The sequence below is a fragment of the Oryctolagus cuniculus genome, chromosome 18 (assembly GCF_051225735.1).
Source record: "Oryctolagus cuniculus isolate XC-2025 breed Fujian yellow rabbit chromosome 18, ASM5122573v1, whole genome shotgun sequence".
NCBI lineage: Eukaryota > Metazoa > Chordata > Mammalia > Lagomorpha > Leporidae > Oryctolagus > Oryctolagus cuniculus.
In genome coordinates this window covers 42,396,054-42,423,012 of record NC_142884.1, presented here as the reverse complement: position 1 = coordinate 42,423,012, position 26,959 = coordinate 42,396,054, and the positions used below count along the sequence as shown (strand labels likewise).

At 47.8% G+C, this 26,959-nt stretch overlaps 2 protein-coding genes and 1 pseudogene across 7 annotated transcripts in view; 2 read left to right on the top strand and 1 right to left on the bottom strand.

Annotated features, from left to right (window-relative positions):
• Positions 1-6,652, bottom strand: part of LONP2 (lon peptidase 2, peroxisomal) — a 107,762-nt gene extending 101,110 nt beyond the window's left edge. For both annotated transcript variants that reach the window (XR_016224841.1, XM_002721344.6), the window contains exon 1: positions 6,307-6,652. Coding sequence is in view for 1 of the 2 variants with exons in the window: in XM_002721344.6 (XP_002721390.3) it covers positions 6,307-6,539 (233 nt within the window). In the remaining variant the exon portion in view is untranslated. The remainder of the gene's footprint in view (positions 1-6,306) is intronic.
• The window catches only part of ABCC11 (ATP binding cassette subfamily C member 11), an 88,550-nt gene continuing 64,941 nt past the window's right edge, over positions 3,351-26,959 (top strand). For all 5 annotated transcript variants that reach the window (XM_089319355.1, XM_089319352.1, XM_089319353.1 and 2 more), the window contains exons 1-5: positions 3,351-3,487; positions 16,226-16,368; positions 17,216-17,352; positions 19,755-19,913; positions 26,060-26,207. In XM_089319355.1, coding sequence (XP_089175481.1) covers positions 16,270-16,368; positions 17,216-17,352; positions 19,755-19,913; positions 26,060-26,207 — 543 coding nt within the window. In that variant the 5' untranslated portion in view covers positions 3,351-3,487; positions 16,226-16,269. The remainder of the gene's footprint in view (positions 3,488-16,225; positions 16,369-17,215; positions 17,353-19,754; positions 19,914-26,059; positions 26,208-26,959) is intronic.
• On the top strand, positions 22,474-23,364 carry LOC138843090 (DNA polymerase beta pseudogene; annotated as a pseudogene).

Here is a 26,959-nt window from a genome sequence, read left to right as displayed (position 1 = left end):
CCTCCATTGCCTTCGCAAGCACACTGCAGAAAGCTGGATCAGAAGCAGAGCATCCAGGACTCGAACCAGCGCTACGATATGAGATGCTGGTGTTACACGGAGCAGCCTAGCCCATGCCACAGCGCTGGCTCCTATTTCAGTGAATTCTTAAATTACTTTGTTATAAATTATTCAATCTGTGGATTTCATATAACCTTTGGCTTCCTTCTACAACTCAGCTCATTTTAAGTTATGACCATCTTTCTTACCACCTTTTCAGTTCTAGCGTGTGTATAGAGATAAAAACTGATTTAAATAATGACTTCAGCCAAATAATTAGGAGTATAATTGGGTGAGGAGAAAAGCCATCACATACTATAAAAATGCAAAACGGTTTATTTGACAATTATCTATTATTTTGATCAAGCTGTGTTGTGGCTGCTTTTCTTCAGTCACTCATCAACACTGGGTTATGGTTTCTACTCCCTATAAACCAACTCAGACTTCCTGAGAAAGTTAGCAATGCCTACACTGAACAGAGACCAGCTGAGTCTATAACTCACTGCAGATGACAGGGGCCATGTTTGCACAGTGCCCAGAGAGTTCATAGCTCTGTTTGTACACAGAAACATCTGCACACAAGAAACCGGATCCTGGGCCTAAGGGGTTTGCAAAACAAAACCATGAAGAAATCAGAGATGAGACAGATTAGAGCCTCCAGATTGGGAGATAAATTGAATTATTTGGGCTTTGTCACTGATAAAAGGAGACATTGAAAATGAGTTTTCTCACAAAGCAATAAAATACTTCTGCTAACATTGAAATAGAGATGTTCCAACTAAACAGATTAAGCTGGATGAACACGATGCCTCTCCTGAGAAGTAATACACCAGTGTACCTGAGAGAGTTGGTGGAAAACCAAAGTTTACTTTGGTGCACATAAGTTTGAAATCCATGTACAGTAATTTTACACCACACATTTCCCATGAAAGTTTGAAAACCTCGTGTGTAAAGATTTTAAATGTGCTATTTGGTTCTTACTTGAATTCACTTACAATTGATTAAATATACCTTTTTTTTTTTTTTTTTTTTTTTTTGACAGGCAGAGTGGACAGTGAGAGCGAGAGACAGAGAGAAAGGTCTTCCTTTGCCGTTGGTTCACCCTCCAATGGCCGCCGTGGCCGGTGCGCTGTGGCTGGCGCACCGCGCTGATCCGATGGCAGGAGCCAGGTACTTATCCTGGTCTCCCATGGGGTGCAGGGCCCAAGTACTTGAGCCATCCTCCACTGCACTCCCTGGCCACAGCAGAGAGCTGGGCTGGAAGAGGGGCAACCAGGACAGAATCTGGCGCCCCGACCGGGACTAGAACCCGGTGTGCCGGCGCCACAAGGCGGAGGATTAGCCTAGTGAGCCGCGGCGCCGGCTAAATATACCCTGACCTGTGAAATTACAGCTGGCCAGAAACAATGTATCTGGTGAAAGACTTTCTGGGTGAAAAGCACTGTGAAAAAGGCACTTTTGACTATAACTTTAGGTAAGTTGCACTGTATACTAGGCTCCAGGTTTTACATATAAACTAGAAGTAAACAAAATATTCAATTAATCTAACACTTTCCTTCTGTGGCACATAGTTTTATATTATTAGTCATCTTTCTAAATATTCTAGCTCTTTTATTATACATACATTAGGTATGACCAAAAAGCTACATTTTGATTTGCAACAGCCACAAATTTAAACATCCAAAAGGGTGCTGTCTTTCTCTTAGTAGCTCTGTAAACCTACATCCTGATTACTGTGATATTGGTTGTATAGTTCAAAGAATTTCTGAAAGTCCTAACTGGGATCTACCTTCAGAGTTTGTAAAATATTACTTAAATCCAAACAAGGTCTACAATGGGTATGATTTGTGTAATTTGGAAACTGACTTAGATAATATAAAAGTCCAAAAGTATCTGAGAACCACCAAGTGCAGCGGTAGATAAATCCAGAAGTGGCAGCACGAGAAATGAGGATATTATGTAAATCGGGTCCATCTGCCAAACTTTTCTTCTCTTAAGCTGTAAAGCCCTGAGTTTTTCTGGGAATCCTGTCTCACAATTCCTTTCCTTGAAGACACTAGCTCAGCTCTGCCCACAGTGAAGAAAGACAGGCCCTCCCTACTTCTCTCCACTGCTGTGTGTGGAATCTACATTTAGAACTGCCAGTTTGGAGGACAGTAAAACAGTTCTAGCACATTTCACAGCCACAAAAGGCTTTTCATTATTTCATTATACACTTCCATCTGTCTCTAGGAGAAAAGCAGCATCACCTCCTTATTACAAGTAACTAACTGAGATTCAATACGGGAAAGACTATTTACCCAGGGAGAGTTAACAGATTGCAACAGGGTTCCTGAATTACGTTTTGTGACACATTTTTCTCTTGCCACCACAATGGCTAGTGTGAATTTGTACCTGTTACAAGCATAGAAATAAACACTTATCAACATAGCTTCTAGATAGCTGAGAAGCTAAGAAGCACGGTTACTACTAATGTATAACATTTGCATCTCAAGGGCGTGTAAGGAAGAGATGCACCACTTTGGAAGCTCAGGAAACAAAACAACTATCCACATCTGCAAAGGAGCCCCTAAGACATCCTCCGAGCTTTGTCTTGTGTCACAGTCTATCTTCTGGAGTAGTTGATCATCATATTCAGTGATGGTCTAGAAACCAGGCAGGAACCTGTCAGGAGGGCCCCACACTCTACATCTCATCTACACATTCTGCTTCTCACCCCTTCTGAAAAACTTAAGTTATAGAGACTTTCTTCACAAAGAAGATAAAAAGGAAGATTTAGGAAAATCTAAGTGAAACTATCATTATATACTTGATAATACAAAAGATTAAGAATTTTACTTTCATCAGGTACTATCTCTTGAATGTCTAAAAATGCCAACAGATACAACAGGAGTAACGCATGGACAAAGACCTGGTCCAAATTATGAAACTTTTCATCTGCTACATATACAGAATTAATATTTTGTTAGAAAAATGCTGGTGGAACTGATTTGGATTCTCATAGAGGAAGCAGAAAGGCAGCAAACAAAGAGAGATTGAGAAATTGCCAGTATGAGGAAATGAAGTCGTGTGGCCTCAAAAAGCTAAGGCTGAAGGACTGGGTGACCATCTTGAAATGCACAAAAGGATATTGTACACACACCGCTAAATTATTATCCATTTTCACTAAGAAAACAATGGGTCACTCAGGAGCCACTGGAAACAACTCAGCAAAGAGGTGCAGGTGTCCTGCGCTGGCATGGGAGCCAAGTTCCACGCTGCAGGGACAATTAAGAGCCCTCGCTTTAAGAAGGCTGCCACGCTCATGCACACCAGTGTGTGGCACAGTGAGTCAACATCCACCGCTCCTTGAAGACCACGGCCAGTGTCACCGGGATGGTGTGAAGGGAGCGAGCAACAGGAGCACAGTCCCTCACCTCTACTGTGCAGCTACCAACAGGAAAAGCAGGTAAACGGGGAGGGACAGACTTGGGAATCGAAACAGACGTATGCTACGGATAACTCAGTACTTGTACTATTACAGTTCTGTTCTTGTTTTAAGTAAAGAGCATCTTGAAGGCCACGATAGGGAAAAAAGACTTTGGACTCCATTACCAAGGAATTATAGTGCACTCCTGCTACAGACTTTTCAAAGAGCAAACACTATTTCTAGGGTACCCGGATGCTCCAGTGGATTCTTAGAGTGCCAGAACTCTATGAAGACTTTTCAATGTATGCTTCCTAATTTAAGCAACTAAATTTTAACCTGGTTATTCATTTAAAACAAAGGCAACAATACTAACATCAGAAACACAGGTTATGCAGTGCCTGAGTATCAGTGATGACTTCTGGGGGAAAGAAGTTAATTCTTGTTGTTTGGAGGGATTAAGATGATTAACATGAAAATTTCAAACTTCACAACACCTTGCCAGAATGCCAACAAACAGAACCCAAACCTAAAATACAACTAAATCTACTTTTAAGACCTACTGTCCCAGAGGATTTTTTTTTAAGTGTTAATCACAAGCAGCCCCCTTGCCTTCAACAGGCAAATGGGCACTGACAGCAAAAAACTTTGGGGGAAATAACTGGGTCTGTCACATGCAGGGAGGCCAGAACCCATACGGCATCTGTAAGAGTAAGGACACCCGAGGAGCACCCAGCTCCACGCGGGCAATGCCCAAAGCAGACCAGATGCGAGCAGGCACGTTTGCCACGTTGAGAAAAACCAGCTTTTTCCCACATGAATACTGGACTTGGTGGGGAGGGCTAGTGTTTGTTTGTTTGTTTGTTTGTTTTTTAAGATTTTACTTATTTATTTGAGAGGTAGAGCTACTCAGAGAGGAACAGACACAGAGAAAGGTCTTCCATCTGCTGGTTCACTCGCCAAATGGCTGCCATGGCATGAGCTAGGCCCATCTGAAGCCAGGAGCTTCCTTCTCCCATGCGGGTATAGGGACCCAAGCACTTGGGCCGCCCTCCGCTGCTTTCCCAGGCCATCAACAAAGAGCTGAATCAAGAGGAAAGCCGGCACTTGAACCGGAGCCCACAGGGGATGCCACAGCAGGCGGAGGTGTAGCCAACTACACCACAGCACTGGCCCCTGGTGGTTGTTTTTTAAGGAGTTACCATGAACTTGCAAAAATCCGAAGAAAGCTATGGACAAACCCTACCTCCACTCCCCAAAGAAAAGCACAGTCACAAGATTTTGAGTTAAAATAAGGCCCTTTTAACTCTCCTGAAATCATGCAGTCAGGAATACGGAAATTTTTTTCTTTCTTTCTTTTTTAGGAGTTATTTCTTTATTTTTGAAAGTCAGAGCTACAGAGTGGGAGAGAAGGAAAGAGAGAGGTTTTCCATCCACTGGTTCACTCCCTATATGGCCGCCAATGGCCAGCGCTGGGCCAGGTTGAAGCCAGGAGCTTCTTCCAGGTCTCTAATGTGGGTGGCAAGGGCCCAAGTACTTGGGCCATCTTCCACTGCTTTTCCAGGCTATAGCAGAGAGCTGGATTGGAGGTGGAGCAGCCAGGGCACGAACTGGTGGCCATATGGGATGCCAGCATCTCAAGCAGCGGCTTAACCGGCTGTGCCATGACGCTGCCCCAAGGAATGCCTGATTTTAAAAAGCAGGGTGACTGCAGGAGGAGGAATAGCTCTGCTACACAGGAGGCAGGGGCTGGGGTGGTGAGTGTGACGACAACACTGGCTCAGAGCATCCTATATACCAGCGTTGTCAGCAACAACATAACGTGGGGCACGTCTGCTTTTCTGGTAGCCTCGTTATAAAGGAAAAGCGGGTGAATTGTTAATTTATTTAACCCAAGTAAATTCCCTGTAGAATTTACTGATGAACAGAACATTTTTACACAGTGTGTGCTGTACACTCCCAGATGGCAGCTGGAGTAGCAGACTGCCCCAGTTCGCCTGGGACTGAGAGAATTCCTGGGACACAGGACTTCCAGTGCGAACACTCTGGGCAGACCCAGCACAGTGTTGACAACGGGCCACTCCAGCCGCTCAGCTTGGACCTGCCGCATTTCTAGGGCTCTCCTGTGGCTGTATGCACCTGACAAAACCGGACAGAGCGGGGTGCAAAGCAGACCTCACACATTGTTTAATTCTCATGATACACTGGACAAAATGAATGCTGTGACTGTCCAGACTGCAGATGAAGGAAGAGACACCCACAGGTTAAATCTCACCCAGGGTCACACACCTGGGGCCATGGCACAGGGCACAGCAGTAAGCCCGAGGCCCAGGCGAAGCAATGTTCAGAAAGGAGAGAAGGAGCAGAGGTGAGACGCCAGGAATGTTCCAGAAAGGGAGACCAGGGCAACTGCCAGCAGGAGCGGCCCTTTAAAGAAGGAAAAGAGAAGCACTAGGAAGAGGAGAGAAAGAGTGGCAGGGAGTGTGGAGCAGACAGCCAAAAGTTAATGGGCCCGCTGGTGCGGTTTCGGGATGGCACCGGAAGGAGGCCGCAGGAGGCCGAGAAAGCCAAATACGGGGAAAAGCAGGCAGGGAAAGAAAAAAGGGAGAGACCAGGCAGAGGGGAGAGCCGGCGCCTGAAGCCGGAGGACAGCGGGACTGGCACCGCATCAGCAGCAGAGGCAGGTGCTTTCCTGCAGGTGTCAGGCACTAGAGCGCCAATTATCTCCCGAACCGTCAGCCGGCAGCTACACGGCATCCCGGTTCTTCACGCGCGGAGACCGCAGGGTCACCGCCAAGCCGCGAAAGCCGCCCAGAGCCCCGCGGCCAGGTCCCCGCCGCCCCCAGGGCTGCCCGGCCTACCTGTGCAGCGGCGGCAGGTCCTGCGTGTCGCTGGCCGGGTCGGGCGTGTTGGGGATGACGCCCAGGATGGTACTCTGCAACGACGTGCCCTTGAGCAGGCGGCTCCGCACCAGCTGCAGGTTGCGGGCCGAGTCCACGCTGGTGCGGATGGTGGAACCGGGCAGCAAGACGCCCTCGTGGGTCAGCAGCAGCGGGAGGGGGCTGGGGATCTGGATGGGGCTCACCGACGACATGGCGACGGCAGTCCGCTCCGGTGGCTGTCAGAGGAGCGGGACACAGGGCTCTGTGCGTCCGGCCCCGCCACCTCGGAGAGCCTCCCCGCCGCGGCGCGCCGCCGCTTCCGGCCCGCGCTACGGCCCGCCCCCGGGCCCAATCGCCGCCGCTTCGCGAGGCGCGCCCCGCGGCCCGCTGGGAAGCCTGCGCGCCGCCGCCTCAGACTCCGCCCCGCTCGGTCTGGGCCGCTCCGGGCTACCGGAGCGTGTACAGAGGGACGATCGAGTTTGAGTGGGTTTTACTGGAATGTTTGCAGAGTTACAGAAATAAACTGAAGAATTCCCTTTCACCGCACGTCCGCTGTTAGCCGGTTCAAAGATCAAAACCAGGAAATTAACGTCATCTAATCCTAGAACTCACCCTTAGACCCTTGAGCAGTGATTCTGTAGGTTTGTCTGATATTTCGCATGATTAGGTCAGGGCTGTGCGTTTTTGGCTCAAATGCTACAGAAAGGGATGTTGCGGCCTTGTGATGTGCTCGTGAAATGTCTCGTTTTATTTTTTTAACAAAGCTTTTATTTAATGAATACAAATTTCATAGGTACAGCTTTAGGAATATACCGGTTCTTCCCCCCTCACCTGCCCTCCCACCCCCACTCCTGCGCCCCCTCCCATCGCATTCTTCATTAAGATTTGTTTTTAATTATATGCAAAGACCAACTCTATACTACGTAAAGATTTCCACAGTTTGCACCCACACAGACACACAAAGTATAAAGTACTGTTTGAGTACCAGTTATACCGTTAATTCACATAGTATAGCACATTAAGGACAGAGGCCCTACCTGGGGATCAAGTGCACAGTGACTCCTGTTGTTGATTTAACAACTGACACTCTTATTTATGACGTCAGTGATCACCCGAGGCTCTTGTCATGAGCTGCCAAGGCTATGGAAGCCTTTTGAGTCCACAAACTCCATCAGTATTTGAACAAGGCCATAAGCAAAGTGGAAGTTCTCTTCTCCCTTCAGACAAAAGCACTTCTTTCTTTGATGGTCCCTTCTTTCCACTGGGATCTCACTCACAGAGATCCTTCATGTAGATCATTTTTGCCCACAAGGTCTTGGCTTTACATGCCTGAACTGCTCTCATGGGCTTCTCAGCCAGATCTGAATGCCTTAGCTGATTCTGGGGTCAGAGTGCTGGTTGGTGAAATGTCTTATTACTGGTGATTTTAATCCTGATTCCTCTGGGGAAATGGTACCTGCCAGGTTGCTTCACTGTGAATTACTATTTTTCTCTTTGTAATTAATAAGTATCTTGTGAGTTTTATTACATCTTGATTAATTGTAATTCTGAAAGGAACAGCTGTCCTGTCTTCTCCATTTATTTACTTACCCTATTATTTATTTGTTAAATATTTATTCATTTATTTGAAAGGCAGAGTTACAGAGAGAGGGGAAATGACAGAGGACTTTCAGCCACGGGTTCACTCCCCAGGTGTTGCAACAGCTTGGGCTGGGCCAGATCAAAGCCAGGAGCCAAGCGCTTCAATGCAGGTCTCCCATGTGGGTGGCAGGGGCCCAAATACTTGGGTCATCTTCTGCTTCTTTTCCCAGGTACATTAGCAGAGAGCTGGATTGGAAGTGGAGTAGCAGAAACACGAATCGGCTCCCATAATGAGGTGCCAGCACCGCAGAGAGTGGTTTAACCCACTGTGCCCCATTTCTTATGTATATTAATAATGTGCTCATGGATTTCCTGTGGACTATAATCCAATGACACTATTTAGTTTGTGACTTGCACTGCTTCAAAGTTGGTCACTGGGAGCGCCTCCATCCTGGGGTTTGCTTAGGGTTTGGCTGCAGGCTGCAGAAGGAAAATGTGCTCCAGATATGAAGTCAAGTCTAGCAATGCTCTCAGAATCCGGGAGGGGACATGAAGGTCCACGCACATCAACAGGCATTTGGAATGCACTCGTCGGTGCTGGGCCCTGGGCAGACTCTGCAGGGATACACAGCGTGACCATAAAGCAGAGTTCTACCCTCAAGCAACTCGCAGCCAGGGTGACAGGCCATGGACATGTGAGTCTAATCCAGCCCCGATGGAAGGTTTGCCAAGGTGAGGGGAGGGAGAGGCAGGTAACTGAGTGCTATGGTAGAGACACAAATGTGGAGGCTTAGAAACTTGGGCTGCTGCACTTGTAATCCAGCTCCCTGCTAATGCACCTGGGAAAAGAGCCTACCTCTGACATGATCCCACCTTCTTCCATTCACTAGCTTGTTGCAAATATCTATTTTATTTTATTTTTTAGGGCTTATTTATTTATTTGAAAGGCAAAGTGATAAAAAGAAGTAGAGCTCGTCCACCTGCTTGTTCACTCCCCAGATGGCCACAACAGCTGGGGTGGGGCCAGGCCGAAGCCGAGAGCCCACAATGCTGATGTGTACGGGAAGGCAGTGGAAAATGGCTCAAATGCTTGTGTCCCTGCCACTCGTGTGGGAGACCTGGATAGGATGCAGTTCCAGGTTCCTGGCTTCAGCCTTGACCAGCCCTGGCTGTCGTGGCCGTTTAGGAAGTGTGTCAGCAGATGAAAGATCTCTCTCTCTCTCTCCTCTCTCTCTCTCTCTCTCTGTCACTCTGCCTTGCAACTAAATACCATAAATCTTTAAAAATAAATAAAGACCCTCGGTGTACCCAGCACTCTGCCCCATTTCTCTGGATGTGTACTTTGTACACTTGCCTATGATAGACTGATCTGCTGACATGGAGACAGAATATGTCCAGCTCAGCCCAGCCCACAAGAGCTTACCTTTCCATCCACCGACCCTCCAAGGGCAAGGCAGAGACGGCTTTTCTTTGAGAGTCCCAGCAGTTTCATAAAAACAACAACAACAAAACTTCTAAACCATCTTACAAATGTTTTGGTATATTATTAAAAAAAATCCAATGCTTTTAACTCTGCACCCTAATAACAACAAACCATATAGGGGTTCTGTCAAGATAATAATCAGTGGATTTATTTATTTATTTTTGAAAGGCAAAGTTAGACAGTGAGAGAGAGATAGAGAGAAAGGTCTTCCTTCCATTGGTTCACACCCCAAATGGCCAACATGGCCGGTGCGCTGTGCCGATCCGAAGCCAGGAGCCAGGAGCCAGGCGCTTCCTCCTGGTCTCCCATGCGGGTGCAGGGCCCAAGCACTTGGGCCATCCTCCACTGCCTTCCCAGGCCACAGCAGAGAGCTGGACTGGAAGAGGAGCAACTGGGACAGAACCAGTGCCCCAACCGGGACTAGAACCTGGGGTGCCGGCACCACAGGCTGAGGATTAGCCTAGTGAGCCATGGCGCTGGCCTGGAATTATTTCTCAAAGTACAAAATTCACACTTCTGTTAATGGTGGTGTGGCGTGTGAGGGGCCAGCCCAGTCCTGTCAGTAGATCTGAGATGACACGTGCTCACCCACTTGAGAGAGCATCAAGAATCTAAATGTAAAGTCTCTAGCACCTGTGAGATCTTGCTGATCCCTTCTTTCACAGGCCCTGTGTGAATTTCATGCATTTACTCACATCAGATATTGATGGAGCATCAGCTATGTGCTAGGCCCTATTCTAGATGCCAGGATGCATCAGTGAACAGACAAACAAGGGACATGGTTGCAAAGAGCTGACATTCTAGGGAGTAGGCAGAAAAGAAATAACCCGCAAAGACGATGGTTTCAGAAAGTGGTAAGCAAGGGAAGTACGACAGGAAGAGGGGGTCATAAGTAGAAGGGAGGTCTTGGAGGGCTGCCCAGAGGAGGTGGGGTGTGAGCTGAGACCCGAGTGACCAGAATGAACAGGGAGCTTGGGGGAGAATGTTCTCTGCGGGGGTTAGGACTGATGTAGAATGAAGGCAGACAGGAGCTTCCCAGTTTCAGGAACAGAGAAGGCAAGGCAGTGGGGTTGTGGGGGCTCAGCAGTTCACAGGTGGATGGGGCAAGGTTTGGGCACAAAATCTAAGCCACAGACTTGGGACACCCACATCCCATAGCAGAGTGCCTGTTTTGAGTCTTGTCTCCTCTGATTCTTATTTTTTGTTTGTTTGTTTGTTTGTTTGTTTTTAAGAGTTATTTATTTGAGAGGCAGAGTTATGGACAGAGGGAGAAACAGAGACAGAGAGAGATATTCCATCCGCTGGTTCACTCCCCAAATGGTTGCAATGGCCAGAGCTGGGCTTCCCAAGATAGGAGCCAGGAGCTTCTTCCAGGTCTCCCACATGGGTGCAGGGGCCCAAACACTTTGGCCATCTTCCACTGTTTTCACAGACCATAGCAGAGAGCTGATCAGAAGTAGAGCAGCTGCGACATGAATTGATACCCATAGAGGAAGTTGGGAGGCTGGGGAAGTTTTTAAGGAATGCTAAAGGAAGCTCTAGAGAGAATTCCCTAGGCCAGCCCAGGAAGTAGCCAACGCATAGCTGTGCTCAGTTGCCTTGGGATGAGCAGTTCGTGTTCTACAAATACATCCATTACATGTGCTTGCAGGTTTTTTTTTTAGAGTAATTTATTTATTTATTTGAAAGACAGCGTTACACATAGACAGAGAGAGAATCTTCCATCTGTAGGTTCACTTCCCAAATGGCCATGACCACCAGGGCTGAACCAGGCTGAAGTCAGCAGCCTGGAACTCCATCTGGGTCTCCCATGTGGGTAGCAAGGACTCCAGTACTCTGGTCATTTTCCATTGCTTTCCCAGGTACATTAGCAGGAGCTGGAAGGGGAGCTAGATTGGAAACAGAGTAGCAGGGACTCGAACCAGTGCTCACAGAGGATGCTGGTATCACAGGCAGTGGCCCAACCTGCTGCACCACAACGTTTGGCTCGCTCCCGTGTTTTCTTAATTTTCATTTGGCTTAGTTTTCCCTACTTAGTTTCACATAGAGGAAAGGGTCACCCCTGTGAGGCGCTTGCTGTGTCTCTGTAGGTGTATGTGAGTGAGCCTGGTGGGTAAATCCCACCAGAGCTGGAAGGCGAGAGCAGCCTGGATTGTCTGCTTGGTCTCTAACACCATGGGCTTCCTCAGGACTCCCACTTGCGGTTTCAGAGGGAGAAATCAACACGTAGGCTGACGTTGCAAGGTCTTGTCCGATCTGATGATTTAAATGCTCCTTTAAGTGATGCTCGGTAAAGGCTCTGCTGCTGTGTTGGCTCCCAGTGGAGGAAGAATCGAGGACATGGGTTTGCTGTCTTCTGCATCTGCATTTTCCCAAGTGGTATCTGTTGTCCACCTGGTCACTGCATGTCCTGCTATCGTCAGAGGCTGATGACCTTGTGTTGGTCTTCAGGAGGTGCTTTGTGACATGCTGGCCTGGTGGTGTTCCCTGGGTTGTGGGGTCTCATGTACCCTGCATCCATGAGCACTAAATCCCTCTGTAAGACCTCGCCCATTCTCAGATGTTTGCAGCCTGGGGAGTCCACTGGGACTGCCTCTGGCAAGCCGCTCACTCTGCCTTTGGATACTTCTTGTTTCCATCTATTCTGCACCAGAGGGGAGGCAGGAAAGCCAACAGGCACAGCCAGTGCAAGCCCATAATGCACTTACAAGTGAACTGGGGAAAGTAGTTCGGTGGGCACCCCTTTTTCAAAATCACAGCAGCAGTGATCGTGGGAGCCTGTTCGTACGGGTTCATGAGGACCAGCTGGCAAGACTGCAGGGAGTTTGAGAGCCTGTGCAAACGTTACTAAAACTAAATTATATAGGGACCGGTGTTGTGATGCAGCGGGTTAAGCCTGTGCCTGTGATGCCGGCATCCCATACGGGCACTGCTACAAGTCCAGACTGCTCCACTTCTGGTCCAGCTCCCTGCTAATGCACCTGGGAAAGCAGCAGAAGATGGCCCAAGTACCTGGGCCCCTGCCATCCACATGGGAGAGCCAGATGAAGCTCTCAGCTCCTGGCTTTGGCCTGACCCAGCCCCAGGTTTTGCGGCCATTTTAGGGAGTGAACAAGTAGATGAAAGTTTTCTCTTTCTGTGCCTTCCTCCCTGTTTCCATAACTTTACTTTTTGGATAAATAAATCCAAAATACTGTAACAATGTTTACTAGGTATCCTTTCCCAAATGTGCAGCTGGCATCTTAAAATCAGCTGTGCTGGGAGCCTTGATACCACTGACATTGGCAAAGGCTACAAATCAGGGCTTGTTCATGATTTTGATGATTGTTTAGGCTCAAGAAAGAAAGGAAGGAAATGTTAATAATGCAGCTTAAGTGTACAAGTAGGTGGTGCTTGCTACCATTACATCGGGAATGGTGGGGCTGGCGCTGTGGCATAGCAGGTAAAGCTGCCACCTGCAGTGCTGGCATCCCATATGGGCACTGGTTTGAGTCCGGCTGCTCCACTTCCAATCCAGCGCTTTGCTTTGGCCTGGGAAAGCAGTAGAAGATGGCCAAAGTCCTTGGGCCCCTGCACCCGTGTGGGAGGCCCAGAAGAAGCTCCTGGCTTGGGATCGGTGCAGCTCCGGCCATCGCGGCCAACTGGGGAGTGAAAGTGAACCAGTGGATGGAAAACCTTTCTCTCTCTCTCTCTCTCTCTCTCTCTCTCTCTCTCTCTCTCCTTTTCCTCTCTTTCTCTGCCTCTCCTCTCTCTGTGTAACTCTGACTTTCAAGTAGATAAATAAATCTTTTTTAAAAAGGGAGTGGTAAGGATAAAAAGAGAATATTTTTGCAGTATTTGAAAACTATTCATCAAGCTTACCCAGGTCATTAACAAATGATTAAAGATCCAACTAACTTATTTCCTTGGTATTTCACTTTCCTTTTACTCATTAACACAGAGAAAATGTCGAGCCATGTTCCTGTTGGAACTACCGTCTTCGCCTCCTGCCAAGGTGCATGACTTGCAATCTGAAATGTGCTGTCCTTCCCCTCCCCCAGAGATCCTTGACAGCAGTACACCCTGGCCCTGCCCCCAGGGCCTCATTTGGAAACATGCCAATTTGACTTTAACCTGTCTGCATCTCAGCCTGGTTCATAGCAGCCAGCCAGTTGGTCTCTTCCCAGAGCCTCAAAGAGCACATGGCACCCTCTCGTACCTAATACAGCTCCTTCTGTCTCTTTTCTCTGGTCTATGGTCCCTGAAGCATCCATGTTTTATTATAAGATGGCAGGTAAACCTTGAGGCCTGGTGCCAAGTCTATCTTACTTGGTCTTTGGGAAAACTCCAGAAATCAAGTATGCCTAGTCTGCTTGTGATTTCGTAAAGAGATGGATGGGATGGGGCTGGCGCTGTGACACCGCAGGTTAGGTGGCCACCTGTGGCACCAGCATCCCATATGGATGCCGATTCATGTCCTGGCTGCTCCACTTCTTCTTCTTCTTCTTCATCTTCTTCTTATTATTATTTGAAAGTCAGAGTTACACAGAGAGAAGGAGAGGCAGAGAGAGAAAGAGAGGGAGAGGGAGAGAGAGAGAGAGAGAGAGAGAGAGGTCTTCCATTCTGCTGGTTCACTCCCCGAATGACCGCAAGGCCAGAGCTGAGCTGAACCGAAGCCAGGAACCAGGAATTTCTTCCAGGTCTCCCACACGGGTGCAGGGGCCCAAGGACTTTGGCCATCTTCTACTGCTTTCCCAGGCCATAACAGAGAGCTGGATTGGGAGAGAAGCAGCCGGGATTCGAACCAGCGCCCATGTGGGATATCGGCACTGCAGACTGGGGCTTTAACCTGCTGCGCCACAGGGCCGGCCCCAGCTGCTCCACTTCTGATTCAGTTACATACTAATGCACATGGGAAAGCAGCATAAGATGGCTCAAGCACTTGGGCCCCTGCACCCACGTGGGAGACCTGGAAGAAGCTTCTGGCTCCTGGCTTTGGCCTGCCCCAAACCTGGCCATGTGGCCATTTGGAGAATGAACCAGTGGGTGGGAGATCTTTGTCTCTCCCCAGTCCCTCTCCATCCTCCTCTCCACCTGTCTCTCTCTATAACTCCACTTTTCAAATAACTAAATGAATAAATGAGAGAGAGAGAGAGAGAGAGAGAGAGAGAGAGAGAGAGAGAGAGAGAGATGGGCTAGGTGACGGGATAAAAGAATTTACAGAATCTTCTCTCAAAGCAATGAATTAGTTTGCCATCTATTGAAGGACAATCCAATATTTGAGTGTCGAAAGCTGTATTTGAACACTAGGACCAACTGTATAATTTGGGGCCCATGCAAATTGAAAATGTGGGGTTCTGTGTTAAAAATCTCTTAGGAATTTCAAGATGGCAATAGCAGAGCATTAAACCCAGCCTTCTGAATGCAGGTCTCCCTGAATGGCATAGGTTGTGTCCCTGTGACACTGGCCCTGCTGCTCATTTTCTTGCTCTTTTCTTCTCATCAAAAATGCTCCAGATTGGGGCCAGTGTTGTGGAGCAGCGGGTTAATCTGCCACCAGCAGGGCTGGCATCCCATATGGGTGCTTGTTTAAGTCCCGGCTGCTCCACTTCCGATCCAGCTCCCTACTAATGGTCTGGGAAAGCAGTGGAAGATGGCTAAGTGCTTGAACCCCTGATACCCACATAAAAGAGCCAGAAGAAGCTCTTGGCTCCTGGCTTTGGATCAGCATACCTCCTACTGTTGCAGCTATTTGGGGAGTGACCCTGTGGATGGAAGATCTCTTTCTCTGTCTCCCTCTTCTGTAACTCTGCCTTTCAAATAAAATAAATAAATCTTTTTTAAAAAAATGCTCCTGATTGGGGCTGGCACTGTGGCATAGTGGGTAAAGCCCCGCCTGCAGTGCTGTCATCCCACATGGGCGCTAGTTTGAGTCTTGGCTGCTCCACTTCCCATCCAACTCTTTGCTATGGCCTGGGAAAGCAGTATAGGATGGCCCAAGTACTTGGGCCCCTGCGTGGGAGACCTGGAAGAAGTCCTAGACTCCTGGCTTCAGATTGGCTCAGCTCTGGCTGTTGCAGCCATTTGGGGAGTGAACCAACACATGGAAGATCTCTCTCTGTCTCTACCTCCGCCTCTCTGTAATTCTGCCTTTCAAATAAATAAATTATTTTAAAAAAATAACAAAAATGCTCCTGATTATCACCTGTCTCCTGCCCCAGGTGCATGGATGTTCTGGGCCAACCAGGTAGTGAGGAAAAAAACAGCATTCATTTTTTCAAAATGCCTTGATCATTGAAGGTTCCTAAAATGTGCCCAGATTCTTCCTAGAGTCTCTGAAAACCCATAGCCAGAGAGTGACAAAATGACTTTTTGCTCATTCATTGCTCCATCTGTTCATTATTTATTTATTGATTTGTTTATTGAGCACCTGCTCACCTCCCAGCACGGCCCAGGTCCTGGAGATTCAGTAGTAAGTGAAGTGGACACATCCCTGTTCTTGTGGTTCAGTAGGTGAGTCTGAATGAATTATGATTCAAATGAAGGTGCAGTTACAGTTACAGACTGGGATAAGGAAGGAAGTGCGGCTGTGTGAGCAGCTAGAAGGAGACTGATGTGGTCCCAAGGTGCCAGCGTGGGTAAGGTGGGGAGGGTAGATAGAGAAGCTTTCTCTAATGACCTGGAGCTGAGGCCTAAGGAGGTGGTTCATGAGAGGGACCAAGCGTTCCCCAGCGGAGGGAAGAGCAGGTGCCGTGACAGTGACCCAGCCCTCTGCCTGGCCTCCAACACTCTCTCCTGGGTGATGCCCCTGGCTGCTCAAGACTGTAGCCAAGCTTCTACCAAATGTCTTTTCAGAGTCCCTGATTCTGGGAAACAAGGAATTGGCTGGACGGCCCAAGATGACCAGGAAGAAGACAGAATGGGTCCCCAGCTCTTCTGGTGGCCTTGTGAATCTCGGCTTCAACATAGGTGATGACATGGTCTCAGGACTTAGCTACGTAAGTGGATCCTCTTGGCATCAAAATACCAGGAAACTTGCGTTGACAGGAGCTTGTCAATGCTCATAAACTGAGAGTTTTGCCCCATTTTTATTTGCCCTTGGTGTTTTTTCAAAGGACCTTAAGCTTCCTCAACTAGATGAATCATAACCTTGGTCATGGTGTATCTTCATGGTTTATGCATATCTCTGTCTCCATACCTAAATTTGTATCTGTCCACCCACCCACCCACCCATCCATCCATCCTTCTCTCTATATATATACCCAGTTACCATCTATTATCTGTTTATGCATTTACTTAAAATAAAGACCCACAAACGCGTCATCATAACACACCAGCTTGGACCTTAACAATCCCATCTGATTATTGATCTTCCCCTAACTCTCCCTTTCTGAAGTAACTACTAGCCTGATTTTTTTTTCCATCAATCCCTTGTTGTGCTTTTAAAACAGCGGCATTTATTTTATATGAAATCCTATAAATTACCTATTTTTGTTTTAGCAGTCAGAAGAGTAGCCTGTAATGTTTTCAGATTTACTTGCTTTACATTTTGGTTTCTTTTTAGTAGATTTACCTCCAGAGGTGTCCAACTCTAGCAACTTTCATTCTGTCTGCATTGCTTCCCGGCAGCTAAAACCCCAAAGACGTGGAGGAACCTCCCTGGGGAAGGCAGCGCTGGGCCCAGTGGCCCTGACTCGAGGCCCAGAGCTTGTTTCTCAGTCTTCCTCTGGGAAGCTCGGAGTGGAAAGATCTATCCACCCCTCCCGGGACAGCTGGCCCCACATTCCCTCAGGACAGTATTTATGAGACCGGAAACTGATGCCCAGTTGGATTTTCTTTCCCAAGAAAACGTGCACTGTCAAAGATGACTCCTGGAGCCAGCAGGGGAGGAAGCCGGAGGCACCAGGGCTGGTGGATGTCCCGCCTCAGGGGAAATACGACGCTGCCTTGAGAAACATGGTTCCCTTCCGTCTGCAGCCAAAGTGAGTACTGAGGGGGGATTGGCAGTGCCCGCCAGGGCCGTGCAGCCCTTACACCTAGACCTCCCTCGAAAGCACTAGAACTCTGTCCCTAGAGTCAGGTCACCCACCACGGTCATCATGTTCATTCATTCATTCATTCATTGACACGTGACAGACACCGTGCTAGACCCTGGGGAACAGCAGTGAGCAAGACAGACATGATCCCTGCTCTCGGGGATCTCACAAAGGAGGGAAAGACACTAAGCAAGGACTCGCTTCACTGCACACTTGTGAGTCCAAGCCGCTTGAGAAAGATGCTAGGAAGTACGGGGTATTGCGGGACAATGGGACAGTGACAACTTGGCAGGTGCCCAGTGACTGAGGCTGAGATCTGGAGAGTGAACAAGAATTTACTGGGCAGGGGAAGGGGCAGACTGACCTGGGTGAGGGTCGGGGGAGAGGCGTGAGTTGTGTCCAGGCACAGAGCAGAAGCCTGTCTCTGGAGTGTTATATGTGGTGATGGGCATGGCCCCAGGGGAGGCTGTGAAGGTGGGCATGGGGTGTGCAGGTCTCCACGGTCAGCATTAAGGATATGGGTCTTCATTCTAGGAGGGATGGATGAAAAACCCGATGAGGTTAGCCTTAAATGAAAGAGCTAAACTCAATTTATCCCTCTGAAAAATTCTAGTTCCATGTAATCATCCCCAGGTTACTGTCTAAGTTAACATAGCCTTGCTACATTAAGGGGCCTCCACAGAACCATACTTTCTTGGATCTGCAATTGGCCTGTTTTTTTCTTGCTTGACATGCTTGGAGCTCTTCCCACATTCTACATATGGATTGACTATATTTTTTTAAAGCTTCTGTGTTGCATCTATTAGTATGGGTATATCATAGCTTATTTTTTATTTATTTGAGATTATATATATATGTATATATATATATATAGATAGATAGATAGATAGAGAGAGAGAGACAGCACTTCCATCTGCTGTTCACTCCCCAAATGCCTGTAAGGGCTGGGGCTGGGCCAGGCTGAAGCTGAGAGCTGGGAACTCAATCTAGGTCTTCCGTGTCTGTGGCACGGGCTCAGCCAGGTGAGCCATCATTTGCTGCCTTGCAGGGTCTGTGTTAGCAAGAAGGTGGAATTGGGAGTGAAGCCAGGACTCAGAGTCAGGCATTCTGATGTGTGGTGCAGGCATCCTAAGGAGCATCTTCACTGCTGGTGAAATATCTGTTGCACCTTTTTTTTAATTTTTTTTTTATTTTTTGACAGGCAGAGTGGACAGTGAGAGAGAGAGACAGAGAGAAAGGTCTTCCTTTGCCGTTGGTTCACCCTCTAATGGCTGTCGCGGCCGGCGCACTGCGGCCGGCGCACTGCGCTGATCTGAAGCCAGGAGCCAGGTACTTATCCTGGTCTCCCATGGGGTGCAGGGCCCAAGCACTTGGGCCATCCTCCACTGCACTCCCTGGCCACAGCAGAGAGCTGGCCTGGAAGAGGGGCAACCGGGACAGAATCCGGCGCCCCGACTGGGACTAGAACCCGGTGTGCCAGGAGGATTAGCCTAGTGAGCCGCGGTGCCGGCTGCACCTTTTCTTTTAAAATAATTCCTCTATGGGGCCAGCGCTGTGGTGTAGCAGGTAAAGCCGCCTCCTGCAGTGCCAGCATCCCATATGGGCGCCGGTTTGAGTTCTGGCTGCTCCACTTCCAATCCAGTTCTGTGCTATGGCCTGGGATATCAGTAAAAGATGACCCAAGTCCTTGGGCTCCTGCACCCACGTAGGAGACCCGGAGGAAGCTCCTGGCTCCTGGCTTTGGATAGGAGCAGCTCCTGCCATTGTGGCCAACTGGGGAGTGATCCAGTGGATGGAAGACCTCTCTCTCTGTGCCTCACCTTCTCTCTCTGTATAGCTCTGACTTTCAAATAAATAAATAAATAAATCTTTAAAAAATAATTCCTCTATTACTGAATATTTTGTTTCTTAACTTACAAGTAATAGAGTTGTGAAAAAAACACCTGTGTGTATACCTGGTTGACCACATCATTTCAAAATCTTCACTTTGAAGGGCTGGCATTGTGGCACAGCAGGTTAAGCCACCACCTGTGGCACCAGTTTCCCATATGAGCACTGGTTCAAATCCTGGCTGCTCCACTTCTGACCCAGTTCCCTGCTAATGCACCTGAGAAGGCAGAGGAAGATGGCTCAGGTTCTTTGGCCCCTGCACCCATGTGGGAGACCTGGAGGGAATTTCAGGCTCCTGGCTGAGGCCTGGTCTAGCCCCAGCCAGTGTGGCCATTTAGGGAGTGAACCAGCACACGGAAAATCCACCCCCACACCCCGTAACTCTGCCTTTCAAATGAATTTTTAAAAATCTTTAAAAAACATCTTGACTCTGACATTTCTGTGGTCTCTTTTGTTAGGTGTCCTGCCCCTCACCCTATGGATGATTCAGGCCTGTTCTCTTACCTCACGCTGGCATGGCTCACCCCTTTCATGATCCGAGGCTTACGGCATGGCTTGGATGAGAACACCATCCCTCCGCTGTCAGTCCATGATGCCTCGGCCAAAAATGCCAAAAGGTAAGGCCGTGCTAGGCAGGACCACCTATGGGTGGGGTGGGAACCAGAGCTGCTTAAAGGTGGGAGGGAGGGTCCATCCTCAAGCACCTTGCTTCTTCTTCTGTAGTGGGGGCCTCACTTGGGGTGGGGGCTAGAGTTAAATCTGGGGTTCATAAGTCTTCTGAAATGGTTTGCGTATTTTATACATATGGGCTGGAAATCTTTTTCTGGAGCTAAGATACACATCTTTTATCAGGTTTTCCAATGGCTATGAAGCCACAAAGTTATAAATTACTGCTCCCTGTCCTTTTTGATTTTCTCTTCTGAATCAAGTATCTAACAGTGGGAGTGGGTATTGCATTGTGGGTAAGTAGCCCAATCTGTTAATCTTCAAGCCACTACTAACCAATTGTGTGATTAAGTTTCCTATACTTCAAATGAAGTAAAAAATACCAGGTGATTTAATGCACACAACAGAATCTTCAGAGGGCCGGTACGATGGCTCACTTGGCTAATCCTCTGCATGTGGCGCCGGCATCCCGGGTTCTAGTCCCGGTCAGGGTGCCGGATTCTGTCCTGGTTGCTCCTCTTCCAGTCCAGCTCTTTGCTGTGGCCTGGGAAGGCAGTGGAGGATGGCCCAAGTGCTTGGGCCCTGCACTGGCATGGGAAACCAGGCGGAAGCACCTGGCTCCTGGCTTTGGATCAGCGCAGCACGCTGGCCGTAGTGGCCACTTGGGGGGTGAACCAACGGAAGGAAGACCTTTCTCTCTGTCTCTCTCTCATTGTCTAACTCTGCCTGTCAAAAAAAAAAAAATCTTCAGAAAGTTCGTGGAAAATGCGTGCTATGAAAAAATCTATATGTATGAATGTCAAAAAAGTTTGTGCTCAAGAACCCTCATCTTTTACTTCCACTCTCCATGACTGTTTGGAAGTACCCATACACATGGACCAAAGCATCACGTTGTGCCCCATAGATGTGTGCAATTGCTATGTGCAAACTAGGAATTTTTTAAAAAGAAACCTGAAAAGAAAACATAAACAAATGATTTAAATGTGTTGTACCATGTTCCTGCTCCCTCTACTTTTTTTTTTTTTTAACCATTATGTGGTCTGAAATTGTGGTCTAAAAGGTTTATAGTTTTGGGACTGATGTGGTGGTGCAGCAGGTTAAGTCAGTGCCTGCAACACCAGCATCTTATATGAGGGCCAGTTGGAGTCCCAGCTGCTTCACTTTGCATCCAGCTCCCTGCTAATGCACCTGGGAAAGCAGTGGAAGATGGCCCAAGTCACTGGGCCCCTGCCACCCATGCCGGAGACCTGGATGGAGTTCCTGGCTCTTGACTTCAGCTCTGTCCAGCTTCTGCTTTTGTGGCCTTTGGGGAGTGAACCAACAGTTAGAAGATCTCTCTGACTTTCTCTCTCTTTATATAACTCTGCCTTACAAATAAATAAATAAATCTTAAAAAAATAGCATCCATAAACAAGAAAATCCTCTAACATATACAAGTGTCAGAGGAATATTTTGCAAATCTGATTCATCTGTTGGTGGACAGGAGATGGAAATACTTTTTTTAAAAATTTATTTAATTTGAGAGGCAGACAGACCAATGGACAGAACTACCATCCATGGGTTCCCTTTCCAAATGTCCACAATGCCTGGGGCTGGGCCAAGTTGGAGTCAGGAGCTAGGAACTCCATCCAGGTTTCTTTGAGCTATCACCTGCTGTCTCCAAGGACCCGCATTAGCAGGAAGCAAAAATCAGGAACAGGGCCAGTTTTGAGGCCGTGTACTCTGATCTGGGGTGCAGACATCCTAACTGGCATCTTAGCCACTACGCCAAATGCTTGCCCAGAACAGCTGTTTGATAGCTCATGGGGGGAGCAAGGAATAACCTACAATTTTGATTGCAGATGACTTAAAAGTAAGACAGAAAGGTTCTGATGATGTTGGCTCCCTTCCAGTCTTAGGCTGGGTTTAATGTTCAGGGCTGAAGGAGTGAGAGGGTAGGGCTGTTGGCCATGGGCCTCTTGGTGAGGTTCTGAGCTGGGATGACAACCCAGCTCAGATGAGATGGAGCATGAGCAGTGTTGCTGAAGGGCCTTACTGACAAAGGGTGGCCTAGAAAGAAGGGTGCATGACACTGGGGGCAGGTGCTGTCTGTCCACCATGTTCTTGCTGTGTAAGGGGTTGAAGCTTCAGGGAAGACCCGCCATCCCTTGGCATTGTCTCTGAACTTGTGCTGTCCAGACAATGGAATTGGACACATGGGAGCAGGAAGCAGGATTAAAAGGGCAGGACTTGGTGATGACAACTGGCTGTGTGGATTGTGGAGGTGTGGAAGCCATCCGTGACTGGATTAAGCCATCCTGAAACGCCTTGAGCACCACAACAATGATTGCCCAGTCCCCTACCCCCGCCTCAGATTTTAAGACAGATTTAGCAGGTTGCACCAGCCTCCCTGGGACCGGGTCCCTCTCTCCCTCTCTCCAAGACCCGGTCTCTTCTTCCGGCTGGGAGATAAGAGCCAGTCCCTGGCTCTGCACACCCCGGGGCCCTTGGGTGCAGGTCACCAGAAACAAATGGAAGGCGCTGCAAAAGACTCTGAACAGCACAATCAATCACCCACATGCTCACGAAACTCACCAACTTGGAGACGAAGGTGAGCCAGGCTATCCACAAGTACAATTCTCACAGGAAAGCAACGTCTATTCTAGCAAGTATCCACATCAAATCAATTGTGCAGCAGAAGCTACGCAATTGCCTGGAATAGGAACAAAAACTATGGAAAAAATTGATGAGTTTAAAGTTGTCTAAACTAAACGTCATTCATTAGGATGACACAAGTCTGTTGATTTTGTGACTTGAGTTGGTGGCATTGATCCACCTGCTACGAGGAAGAGCTCAGCAACAATGAAGCTAAATTGAACCATCGTCAGAAGAGCAGGCTCAAATATTTCAAGGACCTTGAGAAAAGAATCCCTGAGGAAGAGATGTTACAAAGGCAAGGTATTGTTCTAAATGAAGTTGAAAAGGTGGATTCTGAGTTCCCGGCCACTGCTGCTTTGTCTTGGAGTCACCGAACACCCAAAGCTATTACACCGTGTTGTGGAGCAGTTGCGAAAGGTCCATTGCACTGTAATAAAGTTCACAAGTGCTTGCCAGCTTCCCAGTGAGAGGGACAAAAAGGAATATACACGCAGAAGAACTGACATCGGGTTGCTACTCAGCGACCAACATGACTGTGGGGTTCTCTATTTCATAGGGAGTGATACTTTCAATAAGAATGTGAGAGATCATGCCCCAGAAAATGGATTGGCAGTCACTGAATATAGCATTCGTCCCACGGGAGTCACTGAGAGCCCTGCCAGTGTGGATGGTGAAAAAGACATCTTTGATTATATCCAAGGGAAGTAGTAAGAACTCAAGGATCGGAGCGAATGTGGCTGGTGGTTCCTCCTGCACACAGCCTAACAGGAGTCTCAATTTCTTTCTTTGTTTCATTCCTTCTTTTTTCCTTAAGATTTATTTATTTATTTGAAAAGCAGAGTTACGGAGAGAGAGAGAGAGAGAGATCTTTGCTGGTTCACTCCTCAAATAGCCACAATGTCTAGGGATGGACTAGGCCAAAGCTAGGAACCAGGAGCTTCCCCTGGGTCTCCCACGTGGGTTCAGGGGCCCAAGTACTTGGGCTAGCTTTCACTGCTTTCCCAGGTGCATTAGCAGGGAGCTGGATCAGAAGTGGAGCAGCTGGGACTCAAACCAGCGTCCATATGGGATGCTGGCACTGCAGGCTATGGCTTTAACCCACTATGCCACAGCGCTGGCCCCTTAGTTTATTTCTTAACCTTTGCTTTGTAAATGTCTTTTGTGTTTCTAAGTGATTTTTTTCTTATTCATGCTTACCTTGCATTATAGTAAAAAAAAAAGTCTTGACTGTTTAAAAAATATAAGACAACACTTTTTTTTTTTTTTTTTTTGGACAAGCAGAGTTAGACAGTGAGAGAGAGAGAGAGAGAGACAGAGAGAAAGGTCTTCCTTCCATTGGTTCACTCCCCTAATGGCTGCTACGGCCGGTGCTGTGCCAATCCAAAGCCAGGAGCCGGGTGCTTCCTCCTGGTCTCCCATGCGGGTGCAGGGACCCAAGCACTTGGGCCATCCTCCACTGCACTCCCGGGCCATAGCAGAGAGCTGGACTGGAAGAGGGGCAACCAGAACAGAACCGGCACCCCAACTGGGACTAGAACCTGGAGTGCTGGTGCCGCAGGCGGAGGATTAGCCTAGTGAGCCACGGCGCCGGTCAACACATTTTAAAGATGGTGTTTATTTATTATGTGAAAAGCAGAGTAACACAGAGAGACAGAGAGAGAGAAAGAGAAAGAGAGACCTTCCATCTTCTGGTTCACTCTCCAAAAGGCTACAACAGCCAGGACTGGGCTGGACAGGAGCTGGGAGCCAGGAGCTGCATCGGGGCCTCAAGCCTGGGTGGCAGGGGCCCAGGTATCTCCTGCCTCCCAGATGCCTCAGCCAGGAACTGCACTGAAGCCGAGCAGCTGCACCACAATGCCAGCCCCATTTGAAAATGTTTCATGTTAACTTCTTTGATGGTTTCTCAAAATATTATCAAATTTTTCTCCAAAACATAAAGTTTTTGGTGTTTTGTTTTGCTGGGGTAGCACAAACTTCCTAGGCATCATTACCTTGGAAGGTCAAAAAGGGGTCTACTTTCAATTGGGGCATCTAACATGTGAGTACCCTCTCGGGGGTCTTTGCAATAATTGAGGGGTCTTTTTGGAAATCAGTGTTCTGGGCTTTGTGAACCCAAACTTATGTATAAAAAAAGCAAGAGTGACATTGTTTAAAGTCCAGGACTGTTTCCTGAACTAACTGTATTTCACGGCAATGAGGGAAGGCCATTATTTATTGAAAACTTCAGGCTGCTAAGTCCAGAAAGAAGGACAGAACTAGAAAAATCATCATTTTTGCCAGTCCTAGTGGAAGCAGCTCTAGACAGTGATCATCAGTGGTGGGGAACTGGACAATGAAGGGGTCAGGCTTACACACCCTAACCCACTGGTCCACCTTAACATTACTAAAAAGTGGATGATAGGTATTGTAGAGCTCCTGATGTAAGCAACAGGAAGTTCACTTCATCACCTGTTAAATGTTCTTGCCAAGTGGCTTAAATTCTGAATCTCATTAGGCTTTTAGTTCTAACTTCCAATTTAATAGGAAATACATGGGATAGAAGATTATGTTAGACACCACCCCAGGAATGAAACCAATCTTATCCAAAAAGTGAGGAACTCAGTAAGATAAAGAACTCAATTTCTTTTATAAATAAATGACATAGTAATGCAAAGGAGGGCACTCAGATGCAGCTTAAAATAAGGCTCAAGAGGTCTATGGGGTGTGTGGGACAGAGATTAAGCCACCACCTGAGATGCCAACATCCTGTGTTGAAGTGCTTGGTTCAAGTCGTAGCTGCTGCACTTTCAATTCCAGCTTCCTGCTAATGGTGCCCCAGTGCCCCCACGGAGGCAGCAAATGATGGCTCAAGTGCCTGGGTCCCTGCCACCCATGTAAGAGACTAGGGTTGAGTTCCAAAATTCAGTCTGGCTCAGTCCTAACTGTTGCCAGCATCTCGGGAGTAAACCAATAGGTGGAAGATCTCTGTCTGTTCCTCTGTCTCTCTGCCTTTCAAAGAAAGTGAAAATAAATAAGCAAAAACAACAAACTAAAAGAGACCCATCAGATTTGTCCTTTACATGCAAGGTGTTGACCTTGTTTGCATCTTGATTTAACTGTAAAAATCATATTTTTGAAATAATTAGAGAACTTTAAATACAGCCAGGGCATTAAGTGCCATTAAGGAATTGTACACAGTGAAGCATTTATAGATGAAAGAATATGATGTCTGAGGTTTGTTTAAATACACCAATAAAAAAGAAGCAGAAGAAATGAGAGATGATACAAAAAAATGTCAGAATGTTGATAATTCTTGAAGATGGAGGATGGGTACGTGGAAGTTGCTGTTGCTGTCTATTATACTCTCTACTTCTATCATGTTTGAAAGTTTCTGCAGCCAAGCTCTTGGCTAACAAGACCTAGGATATTAGGATGATACGTGGGAAGATATTTCATTTGGCTCAATTTTCCTCTTTTCAAGGCTCCACCGCCTTTGGGAAGAAGAAGTTTCCAGGCACGGGATTGAAAAAGCGTCTGTGCCCCGAGTGATGCTGAGGTTCCAGAGAACAAGGATTCTTTTAGACGTACTTCTGGGCTGCTGCTTCGCTGTTATGAGCGTAATAGGGCCAGTATGTGGCGGACTTGATGTGGTTTGGGGGATGCCAGGCTTCAGAGGTTAGAAACGGAACTGGGGCATGTTCAAGCCCATGCCAGGAGTTGAGGATGTTTTTGTTTCTCAGCTGCTGTACAGACAATGAAGACCTTTCAGGGGCAGCAGTGCATGGGAGTTAGGAGCATAAACTCTCTAGCCAAAGCCTGGGTTCAAACCATGGCCCTGACAGTGACTTTGGGTAACTTAATTGTTACAGACAGTGAGAGGCAGAGACAGAGAGAAAGGTCTTCCTTCCATTGGTTCACTCTCCGAATGGCCACAACGGCCGGAGCTGCACTGATATGAAGCCAGGAGCCAGGAGCCAGGAGCTTCTTCTGGGTCTCCCACACGGGTCCAGGGGCCCAAGCACTTGGGACATCCTCTACTGCTTCCCCAGCACATAGCAGAGAGCTGGATTGGAAGAAGAGCAGCCGGGTCTAGAACCGGCGGCCATATGGGATACTGGCAGTGCAGGTTAGGGCATTAACCTGCTGTGCCACAGTGCCAGCCCCATGCCCACACCTTTGTAAACAGTCACTTTATTTACTCCTTCATGGTCCAGTTTGTGTGTACTTCCTGTTTCCTGTCAGGATAAGCTTCTAGGTGGCAGAGGTGAGATTAAGGTTTGGGTCAGTTGAACGCCTAAGTCTTCTCCTCCAACTGAACTCTGACTTTCTTGAGAGTAGGATTTTGCTTTTCTTTTTTGGTCCTTTCTGATCCTTCAACAAA